Here is a 25,617-nt window from a genome sequence, read left to right as displayed (position 1 = left end):
TAATGTCTTGGCCATCATGAATATTCTGAGGAGCCTGGCTAGTATATGTTTGAACCCATGACTTCCTGGTGTCAGAAAAAAAACGTCCAAATGAGAAAGATTTGATACTCTATGCTTGACTAGTGTACCCATAACACCAGTCCAGTTCCTCCTTTGAGTGACAGTACTGTTTCCTTTTTTTAAAAATACTACCAGATCCACACTGATTTGTTTTCATTAAGCTCTCAGCTTTTATGCTTCAATTGTAATTTCTTGAGCATTGGGTTGTAATATTTGAGTTGTCATATATATGTAAAGCAGGACTAAGTTAACTATTTTTACCTAATTATGATGACCTTGAGCTTCATAAAAAACCCTCAGGAAACTAGGATGTGGCCGTCTTACATTGCTTATTCCATGAGATCTAATTAGATGAGGAATCCCCCTCCATACTTGTGAATTGGATACAAGTCTAATAGAGGAGAGTGGATGTGAATTATGGGCTTTTGAAAAGTCAGACATGGTTCAAATTCCTTTTCTTTCTATAAAGCTGTTAACCTCAGGCCAGTTAACTAAGGTGCCTCAGCCTTGGTTTCTTCAACCACAAGCTGTGTTTATCAAGTACCTTGTATGCCATAGGTGTTCAAGTGATAACCGTGGTTAATAAGCTGTGTTGGTGGGCCTTGGAAATAAGGTATTGTCAGCCTTTCTAGCAGGCAAGTTTTGTTTCTTTTTGGTTTTAAGTTATTCCTGACTCCTTGAAGGAATTTTAATACCAGCCTGAGTTAGAGGAAAAAACCTAGTCTCTTATCATTAAATAATCTGAGATGGGAGCTCAGTGCTAATATGCTACTATTGGATATTCAGCCTTTCACCCCAGTAATGAGAATGAACATACTAAACCATTTACTCACTTTCCTGATTGATCTGTAGTTTGTAGCAGGTTGCTACATTTCATCATCACTGTTATTAAACTTCATTTTGGAGTTACTAGCTGTATTATAACTGGTGTTGTATGCAAACTGTGATAATAAGAAAAATACTTCTCTGAATCTAATCTTGAACATTAGACAAGTGCCAATTACATGCTAGCCACCAGGAATACAGAGGTTGATAGAATATGAATTCTCCTTTAGAGTAACCTGTAAGCAGGATGAAATAGTGTCAGTAGCATTATTTGGCTCGTGCCCTAACCTTGCGGAACTGTAGCCTTGCATAGAAAATGTAAAACTGTTCTTTAGACCCATGCCTCTTGCTACCTTTGATCTTATTTTCCAGGTTTTGTTTCAACCTCACTGGCCTGCTTGCTATTCCTGGAACTCCCCAAACCCTCTGCTGCCCCAGGGCCTTTGCTTGTGCCCTTTCCCACTTACCTCTCAGACCTTCATGACCTGCTCCCTTACCTTCTTTCAGATTTCCAGTCAAATGTCACGAGAAAGGATGTCTCAGATTACCCTGTCTAAAATAAAATCTATTCCAGTTCCATCCTCACTTCCCCCTTGTCTTGTTCTCTTTTTCTTTATAACACTTAGCATTGTCTCTTCCCACTAGAATGTAAGTCTCTTTGGGGAATGCTTACTTTGTTCCCTGCTATATCTCCAAACTTTATGTTTAAGAAAACCTGAATATGTTTATATAATTGCAATTTTGATCCTAAAATTTCTAATCATAATACCTAAAGGGTAACCTTTAAATAAAAATTTTAAATATTAATAGCATTATTTTCATATATGAAATCATATGCAAATTTAGGTAATCAAGAAAGTATCCCAGTTTTTGTCTGCTTTTTTCAAATTTAAATTTTCTTTGTGAATACAAATAGTTGTCTTTTGCAGCAGAAATCTTAAACCACCCACGCGTGAGACTAGAATACCTAAGTAATCTTAGATTACTTGCCAAGTATGTTTTCTCCCTAAGTGGTAAAATGCAGAAGGTAATATTTTATATGTATATTAAACAAGATAAAGAAGATTAGTGTGTTGATGTGTGTTTAGTAGGAAAAACTTGGCCTGCTAAAATCTTTTGCATAGGTAGATCAAACATTCTCTTTAGAAATGATTATAGCAGCTCTTAGTACAGAGTTTCCATGGTGCTAAATAATACTTGCTTTAGACTTTCCTTGATGGGAAAAATCTGCAGCTGGACTTCCACTTCAGATTTACAGCCATTTGTTTGTTTGTTTGTTTGTTTAATTCAGGATTTCTTATGACTCCAGATTTAGTTTAGTGTTCTCTGAACACTTCATAGATTAATTATAATTGTTTATAATTGGGTGACTTATAAGTGCTAGACTTAGGATTTATTCTAACCTTGCAAATAACGTTTTTTGTGGCTGTCATTGAGGAAAGTCCTGTCCTGCTTAGTTCTTCTTCAGTAGACAATCCGTAGAGGAATCATTTACTGAGGAATGTTTCACTGTATATAAATGAATTCCTGATGGAAACTGTTGTTTTTTGTGCTGTACCTAATGTCTGTGGAATGTAACAGGACATGTATCAGGTAAATGCCCAGTACAGTGTTACCTACCTGTCTATAACATCTATGTCAATCTGTAAGTAGGATTATAGCTTGGTATTTGTAACGGTAAAAGCAGTCGGCAATTTAAAGATGCTTTAAATGCTTTTTATCTTTTAAATCTTTTTTTTTTTTATAGCAACATGTGGTATATTTAAATTCATGGCCATCACTATCATGCTGCTCCTTTTAGGCTTCATTATAACAGTGTTAGAAGACGGCCATATAGATTGGAATGGGGAGGGGTAAAAAGTCATCAGTTTGAAACAAAAGTGAGCCAATATGCCTAATTTTGACAGTGTGACTATACCTCTTAAATCAACTACAAATTCAGTTGTTACTATTAATGAAAGTAGTCCCAGTATGATGATTTTATATCCTGAGCGCCACTGATGGCTCACAAGTCTTGTTACTTTTTTTGTAAAGGATTGTATGTGGAAAGGACCTGGTATTTTGCTGTGACTCTAGGTATTACTTCATAAAAATTTATGGAAACTGGGTTGGGCACTTTTAAGAGTAGCCAAGTTTATGTGAGCCTCTCCCACAAGTGTAGAACAGATTCTCATATTTTACACTGATAAACTCACAGAAGAAGAAAATTAAGGTTTCTTTTTTTTTTTCCAGGAAGCAAAGCTAACAGATCAGTTACCACTTATCATTGTGTGTGATCGATTTGACTTTGTCCATGATTTGGTGCTCTATTTATATAGAAATAATCTTCAAAAGTATATAGAGATATATGTACAGAAGGTAAGTAATACTTAGATAACTTTAAAATATAATCTTGTAGATTTTACTGCTCACACTGGAAATCTTCATCCTTTTGAAACTCTGTGTCCAGTAAGAGTGGTCTGCTACAATGGCTTTCAACTTTTTTTTTTTCCAGCAGAATCCTTTCTTTGATTAAAATTTTACGTGCATTCCAAGTAGGTAAAACAAAACAGAACTGCTGTAGTTGAAAAAATTGAGTGGCCTACACCCTACTTATTTGATAGCCTTTGTGGTATCCGTATGGAGGCCATAGGCTGCAAAGCATAGTATTAAAACCATCTTAAATAAAGATATTAGAAACTTCACCTTCTAACTCCAGAAATAGAAAGGCAGTTTTGCTATGATGGAGGCCTTTTGTTTTCACAGTCATTCTGTGACTAGCTTCTTTGGACTTATTTGTCCTTTGGAGCAATGCTGAAGTAATTAATTAACCAAGGCAGACTTCCTGCTAAATTTCTTTGTCTAGTTGTAAATTTAGACTCAGTTTATTACTGAATTTTAAAACTGAGCTTGAAGAGGGAAATGAGTTTTATTTTTTAAAACTCCTTTTGGTTTTGCTTATTAGTAACGTAATGACATTCTTCTTCTTCTTTTTTTTTTTTAAACCATAGGTGAATCCAAGTCGACTTCCTGTGGTTATTGGAGGATTACTTGATGTTGATTGCTCTGAAGATGTCATTAAAAACTTGATTCTTGTTGTAAGAGGTCAATTCTCTACTGATGAGCTTGTTGCTGAGGTTGAAAAAAGAAACAGGTGTAGTACTGTTTTAATCTTCATAACTAAAGATAAATTATTAGTCTCTTTTAGCTTGGTAATGAATAGAAGTATGACCTGTCAGTTGCCTAAAAGCTACTCAGTAACTCATGGACCTTAATTCCCTGGAGATACCTAATTTAGAAGTGATAAGCTAGCTGTAGCTTGCTCTATTTCTGAAAAAAAAAAAAACAAAACTGTTTTCTGAACTATTACAGCTGTCATATAGAATATCTGTTAATCTAGTTGATCACCTTCTTTGCATATTTATACACAGAGTCAAACCATGTAGCTATATGTTTTTAATGTAAACTATGTAAAAAGCCTCCTTTTGGTTAGGTATGATACCACCATATTTAATAACTAATTCTTCTCTGATAAATTCTTCTCAAGCATGACAAAAGAAAAGAGTTCCCTGTGTAACTCTGGGTTAAACTCATTTTTAAATTGAACCTTGATATGATAATATGAATTATGAATTTCCAGTAGAGGAGAACATAGTGTGAGTGCCTCTGATACTTATACAGTGAAGTCTTTTTTTAGCCGGGACATTTTGTGTTCAGAAAGTGCTGATGTAGTAAATGAGGTTAGTGGGTTGGTACAATAGTAGGAGGTTGGTATAATAGTAGGAGGTTACTGTAGCTATGAAAAGGTTATCAAGAATGGGGTTTAATTTTAACCTGAGGTGGTACAGGTGTTCTGCTAATGGTATTCATAGAGTTTATATCTGAATGTTTCAAACATTCAGAAAATGTTTGAGAAATTTTTAAAGTTTGAGACTAAAGTGATTATAGGTTGTAACAATTTTGTTATTTAAACCATGGTAAAAGAGTGTTGGTCATCTGGACCATTGAAATATAAGCTATAACTTAGCAAAACCATGGCCCTTGGTGGAGTGATTGTATGACTGCTAGAGGTATTAAAGCTAGAGCTTCTAAAGCTACCAGATTTTTTTCCCAGTATATATTTAGGGTACTATTTCTTTTGGCTTTAGGTAATGTTGTATGTTACTTGTGTGAAAATTAAAAGGAACTTCAGATAATCAGGCCTATTTTTTCATACCACATCTCTATCCTACTCCTAAACAAAACTTATCCAAAGTCCAGCCATTTTGTCCAGTTTTAAGAACAATCTATGAACCTATAATCTTCTTTTTTCTATATCCTGTCTAGATAATGTAGCAGATAGATCTGGGAGAGTATGAAAGACAGTCTTATATATACCTTCTGTGTAATCTTGGGCAAATCATTTAACCATCTCCAAGTCTTAGTTTCGCAATTTGTAGTAGGCGTGTTGAGAATTCAAAATAGTGTATGGGAAAGTACATTATAGACCATAAGGTACTTACATAGTGTGTCAAGAATGTGCTATTTATAATATAATATGTGTATATGTGGGGTTTTTTTGTGTGTTTCTTTTCCTTTTTTTTTTTTTTTTACTAGATTGAAACTGCTTCTGCCTTGGCTGGAGGCTAGAATTCATGAGGGCTGTGAAGAGCCTGCTACTCACAATGCTTTAGCCAAAATCTACATAGACAGTAATAACAACCCAGAGCGATTTCTTCGGGAAAATCCTTATTATGACAGTCGTGTTGTTGGAAAGTATTGTGAGAAGAGAGATCCACATCTAGCCTGTGTTGCTTATGAACGTGGCCAGTGTGATCTGGAACTTATTAATGTGAGTACTGCTAGCTGAACGTGTACAGAGAAGACTGCATTTTTGTTTTTTCAAAGTAAATTTATTTATTTATTTTTGGCTGTGTTGGGTCTTTGTTGCTGTGTGTGGGATTTCTCTAATTGTGGCGAGCAGTGCTGCTCTTCGTTGCGGTGCGCGGGCTTCTCATCGTGGTGGCTTCTCTTGTTGCGGAGCACGGCCTCTAGGCGCACAGGCTTCAGTAGTTGTGGCACGCGGGCTCAGTAGTTGAGGCTCACGGGCTCTAGAGCACAGGCTCAGTAGTTGTGGCGCACAGGCTTAGTTGCTCCACAGCATGTGGGATCTTCCCCGATCGAGCCCACGTCTCCTGCATTGGCAGGTGGACTCTTAACCACTGTGCCACCGGGGAAGTCCCAAGACTGCATTTTTTAAAAACCTGATATATAATGTTGGATTAGTGAATTTTGAGAGTTTCAGAGTGGTTTTAGGTAATATGGAGCATCTTTGGAAGATACATGCTCTTTTAAAAAACTTTGCTGATAATTATGAACTTAAACTGGCTCAAGTAGTTGATTAAGCTTATATTCACCCATTAACATTTAACCCCGCTAGTTTTATCACTTATGTTCTCATACACTCATATGTACACACACACATATATGTATGTTTATATATATGTGTATGTATGTATAGACACATCTAAATTTTTAACCATATGAGAATAAATTGCATACCTCATGGCCTTATACCTCTTCATTGTGTATTTATTAAGAATAAGGATATTCTCTTTCATAACCACATTGTAGATGGCAACCTCAGTCAGTCTGACCCAAGTAGAATACTTTTTACAGTCTGTTTTATTCCAGTTTTGTCAATTGACCCAGTAATGTCTTTTAAAAGAAATTTTTTCCCTCCAGTCTAGGATTACATATTGCATGTACTTGTCATATCTATCTTGTCTCTTTTAATCCAAAACAATTCTTTACACTTTCTTTGTCTTTTATTGACAGACATAACTGTAAAAAGTCTTTTTCTCTATGTGTAACTTTTTATTGAGGTAAAATTCACATTACATTAACCATTTGAAAGGGAACAATTCAGTTGCAGTACATTTACAATGTTTGTAATCACTACACCTCTCTCTAGTTCCAAGTTTTCATTGCCACATGAGGAAATCCAGTCCTCATTAAGCAGTTGCTCCATATTCCTGCCTCCTTCCAGCCCCTGACAACCTCCAAACTGCCTTCCGTCTCTGTGGATTCACCTATTCTGTATATTTCTTATAAATGAAAAGTCTTTTTTAAAAAAATAGAATGTTCTTCGCTTTGAGTTTCTCTTATCGTTCCTCCTGATTAGATTTAGATTGTACGTTTCCATCCAAAATTTATTACTTAAGTGATGTTTTGTTTTTCTCATGCTATAACATGCAGAAGCACCTAATGTCCTTTTGTCCTTCATTTTGGGGGTCACTTTTTATCAAGTTGTCAATTTCTCCTATTGTATAAATAGATTTCCCCTTGCAGATATATTTCCCCTTGCAGATATTAAGTACTTTGTGAAGAGACATTTAAGACAATGCGAGAATCCTACTGTGTGTGTGTGTGTTTGCGTGTGTGTGTGCGTGCGTGTGTGTGTATGTATGGCTCCCCTGCCCCCCAGTTTTGAATCTATTGATTCTTATTCAACCAGTCTTAATGTGTTGGTTGCAAAATAATGATTTTCCAACTTTATCCCTTTCTCCGCATTTATCAGTCAGCATGCATATATTCATGCACTCATGAGTTCTGTGGGTTATAATCCATTGTTTTGATTTTCAAATTACTCCAGTTTTGACTGATAAAAATCCCATCAACCTGCCTCTCATGGCTTTGTGTCGTGGTCTCATTGCTCTTGGAGCACTTTTTTGTTTCCTGGCCCAACAAGTTATACCATGCTCATTTTATACCCTCCCCAGCCCTGGATCATTCATTTTTCTGGGGAACTTTGATCCCTTTTAGTGGGGAGTACCATTAGAAACCCAGATCTAGGCTCTAGGTATATTTCCTTCTAGGGTCTTCCAGTGGTCAAAGCTAGGATATAATGCATCTATGTACATACACATTAATATATGAATATATGTATGCATATACACATGGGAAAATAAACACACAAGAATAGTTAGTAAAACACTGAAAAGAAACCTATGAAGGTGCACTAGCCCTACCAGTTATTAAAGCACATTACAGAGCCTCTATAATTAAAACTTGGCATCCTGGTGCATGAATAGATAGTCTAGTAGAGTAGAATATGAAGTCCAAATATAGATCCCACATCAGGGTGCTTTTTAAAAGCCTCCAAAAATTAATAAGTATGTTTTTTCTGTTGATTGAATTTTAATAAGAAAAATATGGTTGTGACCTATTAAAGATACATGTAAAAGTAATGGATTTTTTTTTTGCTATAAAAAAATAAACTAGGTATAATGATAGGAAATAACCTTTTAAAAGTAAAGTCAGTCTATAAAAAGGTTTTATCTCTTACCATGAAATTAATCTTTAATATCATTTAGGTTTGCAATGAGAATTCCCTCTTCAAAAGTCTTTCCCGCTATCTGGTACGGCGAAAAGATCCAGAACTGTGGGGTAGTGTGCTGCTGGAAAGCAATCCTTACAGGAGACCTCTCATCGATCAGGTAAAATTGGCAAATGTGTTTAAGGCTCATCTTTTTAACTATGAATAACACCTTTTGCCTCATCATATACCAAATATACTCAAATGGATCATATTTAACTATGAGAGATGGCAGTAAAAAGTAGAAGAAAATAAAAATTGTACTAAAATATATATATATCATAAATGTTAACAAAAGTGAAATATATCTTCTCGAAGAAAATACATCCCGAAAGAGAGAATTTAATTATATAAGACTTCCTCAATTCATCATAGTTAAAAGGATAACAGTAAATTAAACATTTAATAAAATGAATAAGAATTGCTATTTACTAATACCTGAGAAGTGACTCAGTTGATTAGAAACGTTCAAGACAGTGGTAAATCAGCAAAGGATAAGAATTGGTGAGAAAATACAAATGACCTAGTGGGTAAATGTTAAATAAATCTCAATAGAGTAAGCATAGACCTGCAAAGGAGATGCGGGTTTATATCTATATAAAAATTGAAAACATTTTTTAAAACCTTAAAAATTGAAGGTTGTTAATAATGGTTCTAAAATTGTTGGTAGAAGTATAAATATAGAAGGGAATAAATTAAAGAATATTAATTTTTCATTCTTAGGAAGCATTTCTGAGGAAAATTCCCAAGTTAATACAAAGCTTCCTAGAAAAAATGTTCATTGGTGCATCTGGGAACTATGCAAATAGCCAGAAATAGAGGAATTACTGAGTATATAATGCCACATCTGTATGGTTGAATTGTATGTAATCATTAAAGTGATAATGAGGAGTGGTTATTATGGATAATATTTTAATCAGGGAAAAGCTAGAAATTATGTAATTAGGGTGATTTTTTTTCAAGAGAACGAAAGTATACATGTTACAGGTATATGTGGATTTATGTAAAAAGACCTTTGGGTGGTAAATTTAAAGGTATTTTATCTTGTTCCTTCTTCTCTGCCTATTTCATTTTCTACTGAGGCCAGCTTATTCTTATTAGATAATATCATCAAAACCACCTTGACTCTCAGTACTTATTCACTGTATATCCTCTGCAGGTTGTACAGACAGCCTTGTCTGAGACTCAGGACCCTGAAGAAGTGTCAGTAACTGTCAAGGCTTTTATGACTGCAGACCTTCCTAATGAACTCATTGAACTGCTGGAGAAAATTGTCCTTGATAACTCTGTATTCAGTGAACACAGGTATCCTGTGAAGAGGGATCTATTGGCTCTTTATAGTTAGTCTTTAATTATAACCTGTCAGTTTGGAGAAGAAACAGAGACAAAGATTAAAGAATGTTGTCTAAATTCTCACTTTTCTAATACCCTCTTGTCACCCTACCTCCTGAGGCGAAATACTCTTTAGCTGCAGTGTTTTTTCTTTATGACTAATGAGCTTTTCAAACATTGCATTCAAATCTTTCTTTCTTAAAGGAATCTGCAAAACCTCCTCATCCTCACTGCAATCAAGGCTGACCGTACCCGTGTTATGGAATATATTAACCGCCTGGATAATTATGATGCCCCAGATATTGCCAATATCGCCATCAGCAATGAGCTGTTTGAAGAAGCATTTGCCATTTTTCGGAAATTTGACGTCAATACTTCAGCAGTGCAGGTAAATCTACAGATTACCTGAGTTGATTTACTAAATGTAGTACCTTGTCTTGATTCAATGTATGTATTGTCCTGTGAGAATGGGCATAATTTATTGCTGTGGCAATAGAAGAGCAATAAAATCCTAACCGTTTAAATGTAATTGCTGTGTGGTAAGATTCATTGTACTGTAACTCTGATTAAAAATTGGTTGCCTAGGTCTTGATCGAACATATTGGAAACTTAGATCGGGCATATGAATTTGCTGAACGCTGCAATGAACCTGCAGTCTGGAGTCAGCTCGCAAAAGCCCAGCTACAGAAAGGAATGGTGAAAGAAGCCATTGATTCTTACATCAAAGCAGATGATCCTTCATCCTACATGGAAGTTGTTCAGGCTGCCAATACTAGTGGTATGACTTCTCACTTTTATGTGTTTGCCACCTCAGAAAATGTACCTAAGCTAAGCAGTAAGTTATATGTCTCTTCTGTATTAAGTAGGAGTTAAGAGACTGCATGGCTGTTTGCCCTCCGTCTTAGTTCAGATAAAGAGAGTCTGTTTTGTGAATTTAAAAGTTCCATGGGGAAGTTTAATTTTCTGTTTTGAAGTCTCAAAATTCTCACCTATCTCTAATCCAATAACTTTAAGGAAAAAGGGGATTCAGCTATTCATTTGGTCAGTAATAATACAGAGGCATAATAGAAGTTTCACTATTTTGATGCCTTTCACTGTTTATATTTGTTATTCTCTATACTGTCTCTTTGAAGGGGAAATTAATAGCAATTCTCATTTGCTTCAGTGAAAAGATAAATGTTGGTATGTTAGTGTTTGGGTTTACTTATTTGTTTTTCTATACCTAGGAAACTGGGAAGAACTGGTGAAGTACTTGCAGATGGCCCGTAAGAAGGCTCGTGAATCCTATGTGGAGACAGAATTGATATTTGCACTGGCTAAAACAAACCGCCTTGCAGAGTTAGAAGAGTTCATCAATGGGCCAAATAACGCTCATATCCAGCAAGTGGGTTTCCTGTTCCGATTTTTTTTTTTAGGAGTGTAAAAATAGTTGAGCAACTTCATTAGCTTAGTAGGATCAAGAAGTGGCAACTGAAAGTTTCTAAGGAAAAATATTGTTTCTTAGTATTAAATTGAGTTGTAACTTTGGAAAGAAGATTAAGTTTAGGCTTACTGAAAATGGTTTTTGTTTTTTTTTCAGGTTGGTGACCGCTGTTATGATGAAAAAATGTATGATGCTGCTAAGTTGTTGTACAATAATGTTTCCAATTTTGGACGCTTGGCATCTACTCTGGTTCACCTGGGTGAATATCAGGCAGCTGTTGATGGAGCTAGGAAAGCTAACAGTACTCGAACATGGAAAGAGGTAATCTAAACAACAGTTTGAGTGAAGAATTAAGATGCTATTTAGGAATGTTCTTTAAACTGATTAATTGAATTAACCAGCCATGTTTACACTTGAGTTCACATAATTGCAATTCTTTAAATTGTAGGTCTGCTTTGCCTGTGTAGATGGGAAAGAGTTCCGTCTCGCTCAAATGTGTGGGCTTCATATTGTAGTACATGCAGATGAATTGGAGGAACTTATCAACTACTATCAGGTAATTAACTGAGTCTTTTGTATTAACTGAGATCTTTTGCCACAGATATTCTTGTCTTTAATTGCATTTTTCTCTTATTTAGGATCGTGGATATTTTGAAGAGCTGATAACCATGTTGGAAGCAGCACTGGGACTTGAGCGAGCTCATATGGGAATGTTCACCGAATTAGCTATTCTGTATTCTAAGTTTAAGCCACAGAAAATGCGGGAGCACCTGGAGCTGTTCTGGTCCAGAGTGAACATTCCTAAGGTAACCAACCTTTAATTTTAAGGCAACTCTGTAGCTAAAATGAATACTTTAATTTTAATTAAAAGAAAGGTGTTTTTTGCTGTTAATTAGAATTAGAGACCCCTATCTATCTAAAGCAATTAAATCTTTCTTATGCAGGTGCTAAGAGCTGCAGAACAAGCTCATCTTTGGGCAGAATTGGTGTTTTTGTATGACAAGTACGAAGAATATGATAATGCCATAATTACCATGATGAATCATCCGACTGATGCGTGGAAAGAAGGGCAGTTCAAAGATATCATTACCAAGGTGTGTACCTTCTTCAGAAGAGAAAGTCTTCAGAAAGAGAAAGCTCATTAGGAAGTAACTCTACCTCATGTATGGATTTTTGCTGTTTTAGGTTGCCAATGTGGAACTATACTACAGAGCAATACAATTCTACTTAGAATTCAAGCCGCTGTTGTTAAATGATTTGCTGATGGTGCTGTCTCCACGGTTGGATCATACTCGTGCAGTCAATTATTTCAGCAAGGTAATAATTTTTAAAACCTCAAAACTTCATAGCAAGGAGCTAAGACATTCTTGGATAACTTTTGTCCATGGAACTTTAGCAATGTACGACATTTGTAACAAACTCTTATTTTAAAGGTTAAACAGCTACCACTGGTGAAACCATATTTGCGTTCAGTCCAGAACCACAACAACAAATCTGTGAATGAATCACTGAACAACCTCTTTATTACAGAAGAAGATTATCAGGTAAAACTTTTTGGTTCTTTCATGTATTCTCAAAACTCAGGTTATCATTGAGTTGTAAAGTTGGTATGTTCTGCAGTAAAAACGAAAAGCCCATCATCCCTTAGGACTGTAAATAGTAGGTACTTGAGTGCCACAGATCTAAATTTAGTGAAGTTTTCAGGATTGGTAAATCTGATGTCTCCTAATTAAATGCCAAGTTTGCAGAATTCTGCTTAGATCTTGTCCAAGTTAATGCTTTAGAAAAATACCTAAACATCTAGACTGTAGACTGAGTTGAAAAAGTTTTTGAGCTCTTAAACTAGTCCATAAAACTTACACAGTATTAACTCTTTTAGTCTTTTTCTTGCCCAAGAGCATATTAGTACCTGTCTCTTAGTAAACTTTCCCTTGTGAAGGATTTTGCAAAAACAGAATTAAAGTTAAGCTAGTTGCCTTTGTCTTTCTCTTACTGTCAACATGGTTTTTTTTCAGTCTCAGATCCCATGCTGATCTCTATGACTGAATATCATGTTGAGTTGTATCAGGAGTTTACCTAGAGCATAAAACCTTACCCTCCAGATTACAAATCCTTCCAATTTCATAACCATTCGCGTTAGTCCTTGATACTGAAAACTTTGGAGAAAAACATGGTACCTTTAGAAATTTTATAGTGCCTTGAAGGACTTTATTGTTAAACAGTTAGATTGAGGAATGTTGATACTTGTTCATATTACAACTTTGCGGTTTGATTCTTGAATCTAGGCTGTCGTATTACAATAATGGCTCATTGATCAAGAACGATGGGACATAAAATTTAAACTAAAATGAAATACTGGTTTGGCATTTGAATGGCTTTGTTTTATTTTTTAAGGCTCTGCGAACATCGATAGATGCTTATGACAACTTTGACAATATCTCGCTTGCTCAGCGTTTGGAAAAACATGAACTCATTGAGTTCAGAAGAATTGCTGCTTATCTCTTCAAAGGCAACAATCGCTGGAAACAGAGTGTGGAGCTGTGCAAGAAAGATAGCCTGTACAAGGTGAATAAAGTTGGTGGGGGTGGGGCTCTTAAGCCAAATACTAGATGATCTGTGTTAACCCTGGAATGGTATATTATAAGTGGTTATGGTCTATAAAAGTATTAGTTTTTGCAAGTATGAGAACTGCCTTTAAGCTCCTGCTTGAGGAGATGATAATTAAGTCGATTTCTTGATTCTGGAGGCTGTCTTATGTTTATGTCAAACGTCTCTTTGTTTTTAAAAAAAAAAAAAGCTTTACCTTGTCTTTTCCTTTTCTTTCAGGAAATCCTTAATTTAAATGATATAACTGGGAGGTTTTTTCCCCATTGTATTACTTAGTTTACCAGTTCAGTGTATTTGAATTTAATGTTTGACCTTCATCCTTTCCTTTAAATAGGATGCAATGCAGTATGCCTCTGAATCTAAAGATACTGAGTTGGCTGAAGAACTCCTACAGTGGTTTTTGCAGGAAGAAAAAAGAGAGTGCTTTGGAGCTTGTCTCTTTACTTGTTATGATCTTTTAAGGCCAGATGTTGTCCTGGAAACTGCATGGAGGCACAATATCATGGATTTTGCCATGCCCTATTTCATCCAGGTCATGAAGGAATACCTGACAAAGGTAATGGCACCTCTGAGAACTAATTATCTTGAGGATATGTAAAATTCCATGTACAGACTTTGTTTTCAAATGTTTTTTTCTCTAGTAGAAGTAATTTAGTTGATCATAAAATATTCCTATCCTCCAGTAATTTTTAATATCTCACAAATGACATTGAATGGAAAGGGAACTCAAACATAACTTGTCAGAATGTTTACCCTCAGAATACCTCAGAATGTATTTCTGAGGGGCGAATAGTATTATGTCCATGTTGTATGGGTTTTTTTGTTTTTGTTTTTTTTTTAATGTTTGATAGAAACCTTTTTGTCAAAATAATGTCTTCCTCAAATCAATTCTTGTAACTCAGATGACCATAACTTAGTAGTGTAGATTCCCTTCTGTTTGGTCGGTTCTTGACTTTAATATGTATGTCTGTTTCCCCTAGGGAAGCTACACCTATATTCTTAATAACCTGTTAATCTTCTCAATATTTTGATAGTTTAACCCCTTATTTAAAAATATTGTAGGAGGTTAACAATTAATGACACATTTCGTAAAAGTGCATTAAACAAGCTGGGGGTATAATCATTTTATAAAATTCACTTATTCATCTTAATGTCCATTTTTGATGTTAAGATGTTTTTTACTTACCCCTGTCCTCAACAGTTACTAGCTTCCATACTATAGAACATATTTAAATGGTCCTAAAGAATCCATTTTGTCAAAGCAAAACATGCTTATTAAAATGAGAGTTTCATATCTGATCTCTTCAAAATGCCTGAGTTAAAGTAGGGGGAAGAGCACTACTAACAACCCCCAGTATAACTGAATATTTCCTTGGGCTGCCATCTAATTAGATATCATGTGTTAGTTATAATTTTTTAAGAATTAACATTTTCTGTGTATAAACTGCTTAAAGTCCAGCGTAAGAGGAAAAACATTCGCCTTGTGTCTTAGCCATAGATGAGAATAGCTTCTTTTCTTATGCATAATGCCAACTTGTGAGACCTGGCTCTAAGCTGCTGTTAACCGAAGTGCTGTAAATTTTACTAGTGATTAAGCTGCTTTCTTTCACACTGACTCTAGCATAAACTCTTCTGCGATAAGCTCTGAAGTTAAAAAAAAAAAAAAAATTCTAAGTTTTGCTTCCAGTATGCCCTTATTTTCACTTTTCTCATACCTTTTTTAGTGGTTAGATGTTTCTCCCCTAAACCTTTGTTGCTGATTCTACCTTTTTATGCTCAATATGGAATTTGATTTTTTTCTAAGCTGCACCTTCTGAATTCCTTTGCAGGTTGATGCAATAAAGGAAAAGGTGAAAGTTGATTCTTTTCCATCTTTAAGTCTGGAGGACTAAGTCTAAGGAATTTGCATGATTTTTTTTCCTTCCTTTTCTACACTGCTGCTGCTGCTTTTTCCCCCGATAAATTTTCACTAAAGCCTCTGCAAGTCCCTTGAAACATAACTATAATAGAGCTCTAGGACATTAGTAGATGTTTGCTACTAATCGGCTAATAGGCTTTAGGAAGGGCAGGAGGCTAATCAGTAGTTGGTTCACAGTCTCTCTTAAATATATTATTAAAAACTGAGCATGTTGAGTTTCCATATTAATTCCAAAGTTTCAGGAAATTTCTCTTCCCTGTCAGGGTATCTGGACCATAATAGGATTTTCTCAATACTCTAAGTAAAATTAAACAGCCTCTGGTTTTATTTTGTAAGCGTGCCTGACAGTTGCTGAATTTATATATGTATATACATGCCCTAAAAGGCTTTTTGGGGTTTTTTTTGGTATTGAAGGACTGTGATCCAGTTTCTGATCTCTTGATTCTTACTAATTTTTTGCTGAAAGTAGATACGAGAGATACTAGCTGCTTCCGAAGAGACTTTCCTCATGTTTCTCCAGGTGTCCAGTTCTTATGGTGCTAGTCCATTTTCAAGAGGAATCAAAACTTTTAAAATCATCAGAGTAGCTTGCTGTAATTGTTGCTAAGCAACATGGATTATTTCTGTATATAATGAAACAATATTAACTTATACTTTCTGTAATAAGGTACATCTCTGAAGCTACAAATTTGCTCTTATCCATCCGTTGGCTTGTCCAAGGTCAAATTTAGGTACCTTTTGGTCACTGCTTCCTTCATTGGCTTGTCTCCATCCCAGTATAAATGAAACAAACTTAACAAACTTACCTCTGGTATCAAATTGTGGTGAGAAAAGGGTGGGAAGGTAAAGGACAGTTGAAACAATTGAAAAGAATTTGGAGGGGGGACAGTGCCTTGGAATTATGTTGAACCAAACTGGAGTCACCATTGGAACTTAGGGCAAACCTGAGTAAAATGCATCGTGTGTGAGGCCCTTCAGCAGCTAGTAAGCAAGGCAGTTAGAAAGCGTGTGTGTGAAAAATAGGTAATTGAACTGCAGTGTTATGCATTGTTTTAAATCAAGCATGTACAACAGTCATTGCAATTACATCATACTACTTTTGAAACTCTTAAAGCATTGCTGTGGGCTGTGTGTGTTTCTTGAGAGCCTGTATAGCAACAGTCATCTTCAGATCTCACTTCTTGCTTCAGTACTTTTGCCTTTTTTTCATGCACACATACACCAAAGTAACTGACTGCATGTTAACTTTTCCTCTGCAGCATATTGCAGTCTTTGTGGAAAAGCCTTTTACATTATAGTGAATTTTCAGTAGTACAGATGGAACTGAACTCAGTGACATACTTACCTGTAATTTTGCTTTTTTAATCCAAGGATCAGAAACTTTTGTTACAGCTCTTAACAAAAGCTTGTGTTCATAAAAGCCTTCTCTGCTTTTCTTTTTTGAGCAGTCTAAATTGGGTCAGTGGAAACAATAATTGGATGTTGCTGTGCCAGAGGCTGTCCCATTAAATAGAAAAATCAAAAATTTTTTTGCTTAGCTTGATATTACTCCTTCAAAGTTGTTACTTTTTGTTTCGTCCCTATGCCCAACCTGCCTATGTCTGTGCCTGGGCATTGTGACATTGCTAGCTCTTCTAAGTCTTTAATGTACTTCTGTAATAGGACTTCTGTCTTCAACATCTGACTCAGACATTAACTTTTAAACACGTGTTCACTTTAGATTCCTTTCCTTGAAAGTCTGGAAATGTATTATGCAGTGGTGGTTTTTTGTTGTTGTTTGATTTTTCTTCTTAGAAGTTATTAACATACACGCATCCATATTTTTTTTGTATAACCTCTTTAGCTATACTTATAGTTTTGTATAACTATTTAGGTTAACAAAACCCCATCTGACTGCCCTTGATGGCACACACTGTGCTTTAAATTATAAAGCTGCAGTAATTTTTGTTTTAAGTTTGGGTGCCAAACAGTGGGTGTTTCTCATGGTACTTATACTGCATAGTAGTCTTTAATTCGATATTGGGGTAATTTGTAACACATGAGCACTTAGGTTATAAAATAGAAAAATGGTATACAAAAGCAAACTAACCCATCTTCCTAGGGTAGAAAAGCCACATTTTATCTGAAGATGTCTAGAGTCTACCTGAGCTTACTTTTCTCACATTTTGCTCCCTGACAAATTAGGATGGATTAGACCCACATTTATGGTATTTAATAGAAACAGTTAAAATATGTATAAAATACTGTCCTAACCTTAATGGCCTATGTGAGGATTGAAACACTATTTTAAACAATTTCAAATAGAGACTAGGCGCTGCTTTAACCTTTTTGGGACCCAGTCTATAATAGCCTTTTCAGTGAAGTCTGCATGTCTTTTTTTGTGAGTGATTTTTCACTATTGCCTTTTTTGAAGAACATGCAGTGAACATTCATAAAAAAGTTCTTTCCTGCACTCTGCCTTCCCATCTCAGCGCACTTAGGAAAGCCACTATAATAGATAACATTGAGATTTGAAGTTTAGTTTTACTTCAAGTATAATGATAGACCAACTATAAGACTTTTAAATACAGTCTAAGAGACAAATATAGTACAGTTTAAAAGGTAAATGGAAGTGGTATGGTGGAGATTCCCTAATCCCAGTGTCCTAATGTCATTCTCCCCAGTCCTTCACAGAATTCCAGATTCAAATCATGTTAATCCTAGAAGGAACTCTGTAGATTATCTCATTCAACTGACTCACTATATAGACAAGGAAATTTGAGGGTCAGTACAATGGTTTGCCAAGGTCACACAACTAGTTAGTGGAAGGATCTATGTATTCCAGCTCTTTTCTTCCACTAATATATTTGGACTCCTCTACAGTATTATTTCTGTCTGATACTATCCAGTTTTACTTAGAATGGCTAGCATATAGTAGCCACTTGCTTCTTTGGCTTAATTAAAAGCAAAAAATGTCTTCCTCAAAGAAGTTGGGGGAAAATCAGGCATTCCTAGTTCCTTCTTAGAAAACAGAGCATCAACACATGCAGCCTGTCTTTATATAAAAAGATTGAATGTGGAGCCACTTGAATCTTAAACTTCAGTCCACACGTAATCAGTATTGACAGAAGCTGTGCACAGTTGGCAAAAGATAGCTCATTCTGCACAAGTGCTTATCCAGTCACTAGACTCATTTCACTTTTTTGAATACCATTTCCTTTGGGGAGGGAAGTCTTGCCAGGTCATGAGTTCATTATTATTATCTTTGATAGGGTTTAAACTTCATTTGAGAAAGTGGTTCCTTCTCGTTGTCTCCCTCCCTCAGGCTGGCTGCATCCTAGCATGCCCAGTTTTAGCCTGGCGTGAGCTTTTATGGCATTTATAAATCCCTCCTTCCTGAGGGTTTATAATGACAGTGCTAAAAATCACCTTGACTGAAGTATGAACATTGCCATTGAATTTTAGGGGGGCTGAGAATGTTCTTTCTACTCTAGTCTGTTTTATTTTGACAAAATTTAACATACTAAGGCTTTTCCACTTTCTGCCATAAACTAGGTTTATAATACTTTTGAGGTGCTAATTACCATTACCTGTTTTTCTCCAGGTGGATAAATTAGATGCTTCAGAATCACTGAGAAAAGAAGAAGAACAAGCTACAGAGACTCAACCTATTGTTTATGGTAATCTCTTTCTCTCTTTAACCTCACAGAAATATAGTAGACAAACAGTTCATTCTGTGGGGATTCTATCTCAAAATAGAAATGTAGTAAGCTCTAAAGTGCAAAAAGCTCACTGAGTTAAGGAATAAGTCTATTATTTTTTTTCTGAAAACAGTCTTAAAGCGGGCATTGACATTATTCACTAAGATGATCTTTTTTTTTTTTTTTTTTCTGTTGCTTTACTCACTAAGATAATCTTAAACGCAAAGGTAATCTCAAAAAACAGTCAGTTGGGGCTTCCCTGGTGGCGCAGTGGTTGGGAGTCCGCCTGCCAATGCAGAGGACACGGGTTCGTGCCCTGGTCCGGGAAGATTCCACATGCCGTGGAGCGGCTAGGCCTGTGAGCCACGGCTGCTGGGCCTGTGCGTCTGGAGCCTGTGCTCCGCAACTGGAGAGGCCACAATAGTGAGAGGCCCGCGTACCACAAAAAAAAAAAAGTCAGTTGAGATCATAACCTAATTTACCTAATGCCTGGTCACTGATTGCTTATTCATGAATTATTGAGAAAGATGTGTTGGTGAGCTCAATTTTCAGAAGTACAAAAGGTGAGAGAACATGCCAAGGTCATCTTAAGTGTACTTTACAGAAATAGTACATCTCTTTAAATTCTGACTAGGACAGAGAACTGGATAGCATTTCCATTTGAGAACTTTCCAGAGAGATAGGATCTTCAGACTCTCAGTGAATATTTAAGGCAATTTAATTTCTTCTTACATGTGCCTTTCTGAAATACTTCCCCTTTCCATTTCACTCATGGTGAACAGATTGATTTGAGCAACGAATTTGAAGGGTATAGTTTACAGCACTTTAAGCAGGTGGTGTTGGGAGGAGGGTATAAAATTATGGCTGCTGTATCTCAACCTGCTAAAGGGAATGATAGTATACAAATCTCTTATGCCATTATCTCTTTTTTACTATAGATAAGGACTTTGGGAATTTAGAGGACAGGGTAGTTTTGATAAAGTTGGAGAACATAAAGTAGATTCTTAGAGATGGGAGCAAGATGTTTGACATATTTGATATAGGAAACAGTAGAAACAAAAACAGGGTGGATGTAATAATTGGGGGGCATCTACTGAATTTGGCTTATCTTCAGGGTATTTAAATGCATAGTCAGTGCTTGTAGGCAGTTGAAAATGGGGTTGAGCCAAGGACAGCTGTGACAGTGCCACCTTCTCACCATTCCACCTGCCCAGCCAGCTAAGGAGAGGCATGATGTTGGCACTACTTTGGCACTTCTTTCAAGCCTCTCCTTCCCTCCCCCTCAATTGCCTTGAAGTCTCTGCTGTTTGTCAGAGATTTGCAGACTCATGGGGTTTTTCTTTGTTGTTCTTGTTTTCTCATCATTCCATTGTGATACTAAGAAACTAAGAAGCTTAATGAAAAAATAAAATGCTTATGTTGTTAAAAAAAAAAAAAAGAAAATGGGGTTGAAATTTCAAGGTAGATGTCAGTATCAAGGTTAGAAGTGTTTTTTTAATAAACTGCTGGTTCCTGAAGAGTTCACTCACTGAAGACGGTTTTGGTTGTTATTCACAAAAAAGGAGAGACATGAGGTCACTTGTGGGAGAAGTCTCGCCCTAGGTTTACATTATAGTGGGAGATTAAGAGTAGTACCTCTTTTGCAGGGGGTGGGGAGAGGTGTTAGGTGTATTCTCCCTCTAAATAAGCCAGATTCTCAACAGGTCGTTTCCTGTATGTGTCAATAACTATTTAAACTTCATGAGAGTGTTAACTTAGTATTTGAAAGAGGTTGTATCCTCTAATGTATTTCACACCTAATGCATATTTGAATATGCCTTGTCTTTGACTTCTTTTTTTTTTTTAGTACTGGATACTTTGCTAGAAATGCATTTGGTTTTGTTACCATTTAGACATGTCCAAATCAGGAATTTAAATCTAACTATAAAAGTTCAGTTGTGTTAAAAATATATGTTAAAAAATTGTTCCCCTGTGCTAATTATATTGTCACCAAATAAAATGTGCAAACACCGTGTGGTGATAGGCTTATTGCTAGATGTCTTGCCTAAGCATGTCGAGCATGCATGTGCTTATTGCTTTAAATGATGTATGAAGTAACATAATCACTGTTACAGTTCTGGCCTTCAGCCCTGCATGGTTTTTGTTGGCTGTTTAGGCAGGACCCTTCTCAGGGTGACTGTCATGGTGAAATTGAGACAGGCAGAAGTGCCCCCACAAAATTCATTCAAAGTAGAATGAATTATGTTGCTAGAGTAGGGAGACTGGGGTGTGATCATCCTACGATGCTAACAGTTTCTCCCACCTCCTTGCCCCCCACCCCTGCTCCTTTTTGTTTTCTTCTGTAGGTCAGCCCCAGTTGATGCTGACAGCAGGACCCAGTGTTGCAGTCCCTCCCCAGGCACCTTTTGGTTATGGTTATACTGCACCACCCTATGGGCAGCCACAGCCTGGCTTTGGGTACAGCATGTGAGACGGAAAGCTGATCCTGTAGTCGCCTATTTTCATACCGAAACATCGTCTCTACCCGCTTCTCAGTTTATAACGGGGGAAAACAGGCACATGTTCTTGTAACCTTTATTTCATGAAGGACTACTTTTTGTTTCTAACTGTAAACTTGGATCACGTATGTTAAAAGCTTATTTCACATTCCACATCATTTTAGAATTTATTTTCAAAGGGGAATAGTTTCAGTGTTTTATTCACTTGGGCTTTTTTTCTTCCCCCTCATTCTTTGAAGAAGTGCTTAATATTCAATCTGTTGTGAAGAACCTGATTTGCACTCCGTAGTGTTTAAAGAAAAAAAAAAAACTCTAATATTGAATCTCTTAAATTTAGTGTATGTAAACAGCTTACAGTATGTATTGTCTAAATGCATTTAAATCTCTTTTATTCAAAGAAAAGCTAAAGCAGAAATATTGGTATGTGACCATGCAAGACTGTCAATGCCAACAAAGACAACACTAATCAGCATATCCTACACTGGATTGCAGTGCTCTCCAAATTGTTTGAAAAATGCATTACAGACAACTTGCCTGACTTTTAAATGAGCGTAAAAGGCCCTCTAACCTATGCAGGTTTCCTCATTACACATATAGAAAATGCTAGTGTGGTTTTGCTCACTTCATATGTAACAGGTGCCCTTACGTTGTGCTGTATCCTGTGCTTTTTTTGTGGGACCATTCCATTCAGGAACAAAGAGCACCATGATTCCAATCTGTGTGTATTTACTAACCCTTCCCTGAGGTTTGTGTATGTTGGATATTGTGGTGTTTTAGATCACTGAGTGTACAGAAGAAAGAATTCAAACAAAATATTGCTGTTCTTCAGTTTTGTTTGTGGAATTTGAAATTACTCATTTAAAATAAATTACTGGACTGTGGAAATAACATGTAGAATGGCAGTTTTACTTAAATATCTCTCAAACTTAAACCAAAAGAACCATTTCATATTGGATACTGAGGCAGTATAGGAAGGCATGAGAGCAAAAGTGGAATGAAGATTGGGACGTGTGAAAACACTGCATTACACTGCGTGCACTCCAGTAGTTAATAAGGTACATGCAGTTGTCTAAAGAACCAGTCAGTGCTGAAGTGGGCTACACTTCTACTACCTCCATCATTTTAACCAAGGGGGCACTTTAGGTGTTTATCTAAGTATTTCATTTATGAAGAGATCATGGATGTTAAATTATATTGAAGTAAGACTATACAAGCATGTAGTTAACATGCTGTTCTTCAGCATGAATTGTAAAGGCCCCCAAATTGTGGGTATTTTAAGTTGATTTCTTTTAAACCAGTGTTTGAATTCAAGTTTTTTTGCTTATGGCTGAGAATGTTACTCTAAGTTCATTTCACTGTTAATTCTCAATAGTTAGAGCCCCCTAACCTAGCTTTGTATTGTTCTGTAACTCTAGGTCAAGCCATTGACCATAAACTCCACAGAATGTTTTTTTAAAACTTAGAACTCCTGCTTTTCCCCACCTTCACCTCCTCCCAACCCCCCAATCTTCCTATAGGAAATTATAGTATTAGTTGAAAAATTCCCTTTTCCTTCCTTGGCTTGTCATAGGGAAAACACCTTGCTGCTCAGGTCCTGGGCATCCTGTTGTTTCTCCTGGATCTCAGCCCCCTTCCTTCATCTTTGTCAAAATCAAGAGATTTTTCTCTTTTCCCTTCCCATTTAATAGAAACAAGTTAAAATACTTTAGTAAAGGTTTTCTTACAGCATACTTAAAGAGTTTTGTTTGTTTGTTTTTTGAAGCCTTGTTTTAATCTGGTGTCTGTGATACTGAGTTGCCCCTTAAAACCATCCATAATGGGCTACAGTAGAAAGGGAAACTGATGCAGGATATAACTTAGGTTCAAATTGAGAGCAAGCTGAACTTCTGAGCTTGTTCCTTCACCTGTAAGTTAACACTATGAGTAATTTTCAGGATTATTTGTAGGAGTATGTTTAAATTACAAAACACCTAGCTCAATACTGGGCAGTAGTAAGTGCTATACAGTAAGAGACAATGAATTGGTAATAAACTGTAATTTAAGGGATCTTCCCTAACTTTCCTCTGAATAGGATGATGGTCGATGGTCTGGGAGAAGGAACTAAAAACAAAACCAAGAGTACTAAGATTACCACTCTCTAAAGGTAACTGAAACAGGAGGGAAGAAGGGGAAAGAGATTCATAGGAAACTTTTCAGGAGGTAAACAGTTATCTGCCTCCCTAGGAAGAACACTTCTTCCTCTTCCTCCCTAGTACCCAAATATAGACATTATACCAAAAAAAAAATCTGATAATTGTTGACAGTCATTTCAACAGACATTGGTACAATAGCAAGAGACTGATGATCTCCAAGTAGGGCTGCTTTAATTTTCCATAAATTGATTTAGTCATGCAGATATTCTCACTGTCATGCAGGGGTCCCCAACACCTGGGGACCTGTTAGGAATGGGGCCTCACAGCAGGAGGTGAGCAGTGGGTGAGAGAGTGAAGCTTCACCTGTATTTACAGCCACTCCCCATTGCTCGCATTACCACCTGAACTCCACCTCCTGTCAGATCAGAAGCAGCATTAGATTCTCATAGGAGCATGAACCCTACTGTGAACTGTGCATGCAAGGGATCTAGGTTGCGTGTTCCTTGTGAGAATCTAATGCCTGATGATCTGAGGTGGAGCTGAGACAGTGATGCCAGCGCTGGGGAGCGGCTGCAAGTACAGATTATCATTAGCAGAGAGGTTTGACTGCAGACTCTCATCAAAACCCTATGAGTGGCAAGTGACAACAAGCTCAGGGCTCCCAGTGATTCTGCATTATAGAGAGCTGTATAATTATTTCATTATATATTACAATATAATAATAAAGTGCACAATAAATGTAATGTGTGTGAATCATCCCAAAACCACCCCCTGCCCCCACCCCAGTCCGTTTAAAAATTATCTTCCATGAAACCAGTCCCTCGTGCCAAAAAGGTTGGGGACCGCTGCTGTAGCGGTTCTCAAACTTCTTCTTAGGATCCTTTTTATACTCAAATTACTGAAGATCCCAAAGAGCTCTAGTTTATGTGGGGTTTTATCTATTCATACTTACTGTATTTTAGTAGTTAAAACAATTTTTTTAAACTATTAACCATTTAAATATGACTAATAAACTCATTGAACGTTAACGTAAGCAATAATGAATTAACCATATTTCCCCAACCAAAAGTGAAGCAAGAAGAATGGCATTGTACTATTTTTTACAAGTCTCTTTAAAGTTTGTTGTAACAGAAGACTGCTGGACTCTCAAAACTACTTCTGCATTCAATCTGTTATGTTTTGAAGTATATGAAGAAAATCTGGCCTCATACAGATATTTAATAAGGAAAGGAAGGAGTATTTTAATAGCTTTTCCAGATACTTGTGGTTAGTTGAAATGTGGACTCTTTTTGTAGTTATATCTGCCAAACATCCAGGTCTGGTTAACTAGATTTTGTCAGTTCTTGCAAGTAAAAATGTTTGATGACAAAAGCAGCTAGTTCAGCTCAGGACTCAGCCACAGGTGTTTTTCCTCAAGATGACAGTCACACTTCAGTGTGCACCAGAAGCGTTTGATGTTACATAAAATATAAAAACAAACAGTCAAGGATCAAATTTAATAATTTTTTACTGCTTCTTCAAGGACATGAAGTGAAATTTTTTAAACTAAGTGTAGGGCAATGAAAACTACAATGACAACTGGTACAGGTAGGTGCCCCTGCCTTGATTTGTGAAAGGTGCCAGCAGTATTACCCACCATTGCTTTTTTATCATCACTGCCAATGTCAAAACAGTGGAAAAGGAAAAGAATGTCTTAGTATTAGGAAAATTGTTTTGACCCCCTGCAAGTGTCTTAGAGACCCCAAGGGCTCTGCAGAGTATACTTTGTGAACCATAAGATTATGAACCCTATAAAATAAATATGAA

The 25,617-nt window shown here is 36.4% G+C and overlaps 1 protein-coding gene across 3 annotated transcripts in view; it reads left to right on the top strand.

The window, feature by feature from the left end:
• The window catches only part of CLTC (clathrin heavy chain), a 61,224-nt gene extending 38,657 nt beyond the window's left edge, over positions 1-22,567 (top strand). For 2 of the 3 annotated variants that reach the window (XM_059997856.1, XM_059997858.1), the window contains exons 15-33: positions 3,118-3,243; positions 3,876-4,018; positions 5,461-5,695; positions 8,220-8,342; positions 9,381-9,526; positions 9,758-9,941; positions 10,139-10,331; positions 10,780-10,937; positions 11,133-11,297; positions 11,425-11,532; positions 11,615-11,782; positions 11,921-12,070; positions 12,162-12,293; positions 12,410-12,520; positions 13,371-13,541; positions 13,918-14,139; positions 15,413-15,433; positions 19,085-19,160; positions 21,527-22,567. In XM_059997856.1, coding sequence (XP_059853839.1) covers positions 3,118-3,243; positions 3,876-4,018; positions 5,461-5,695; positions 8,220-8,342; positions 9,381-9,526; positions 9,758-9,941; positions 10,139-10,331; positions 10,780-10,937; positions 11,133-11,297; positions 11,425-11,532; positions 11,615-11,782; positions 11,921-12,070; positions 12,162-12,293; positions 12,410-12,520; positions 13,371-13,541; positions 13,918-14,139; positions 15,413-15,433; positions 19,085-19,160; positions 21,527-21,651 — 2,757 coding nt within the window. In that variant the 3' untranslated portion in view covers positions 21,652-22,567. The remainder of the gene's footprint in view (positions 1-3,117; positions 3,244-3,875; positions 4,019-5,460; positions 5,696-8,219; positions 8,343-9,380; positions 9,527-9,757; positions 9,942-10,138; positions 10,332-10,779; positions 10,938-11,132; positions 11,298-11,424; positions 11,533-11,614; positions 11,783-11,920; positions 12,071-12,161; positions 12,294-12,409; positions 12,521-13,370; positions 13,542-13,917; positions 14,140-15,412; positions 15,434-19,084; positions 19,161-21,526) is intronic. The other variant, XM_059997857.1, reaches the window with a different exon arrangement.
• The last annotated feature ends 3,050 nt before the right edge of the window (positions 22,568-25,617 follow it).

The sequence above is a fragment of the Delphinus delphis genome, chromosome 19 (assembly GCF_949987515.2).
Source record: "Delphinus delphis chromosome 19, mDelDel1.2, whole genome shotgun sequence".
NCBI classification, from domain to species: Eukaryota; Metazoa; Chordata; class Mammalia; order Artiodactyla; family Delphinidae; genus Delphinus; species Delphinus delphis.
Note: the sequence above shows the minus strand (reverse complement) of the source record. Positions and strands in the feature narration are given on the sequence as shown.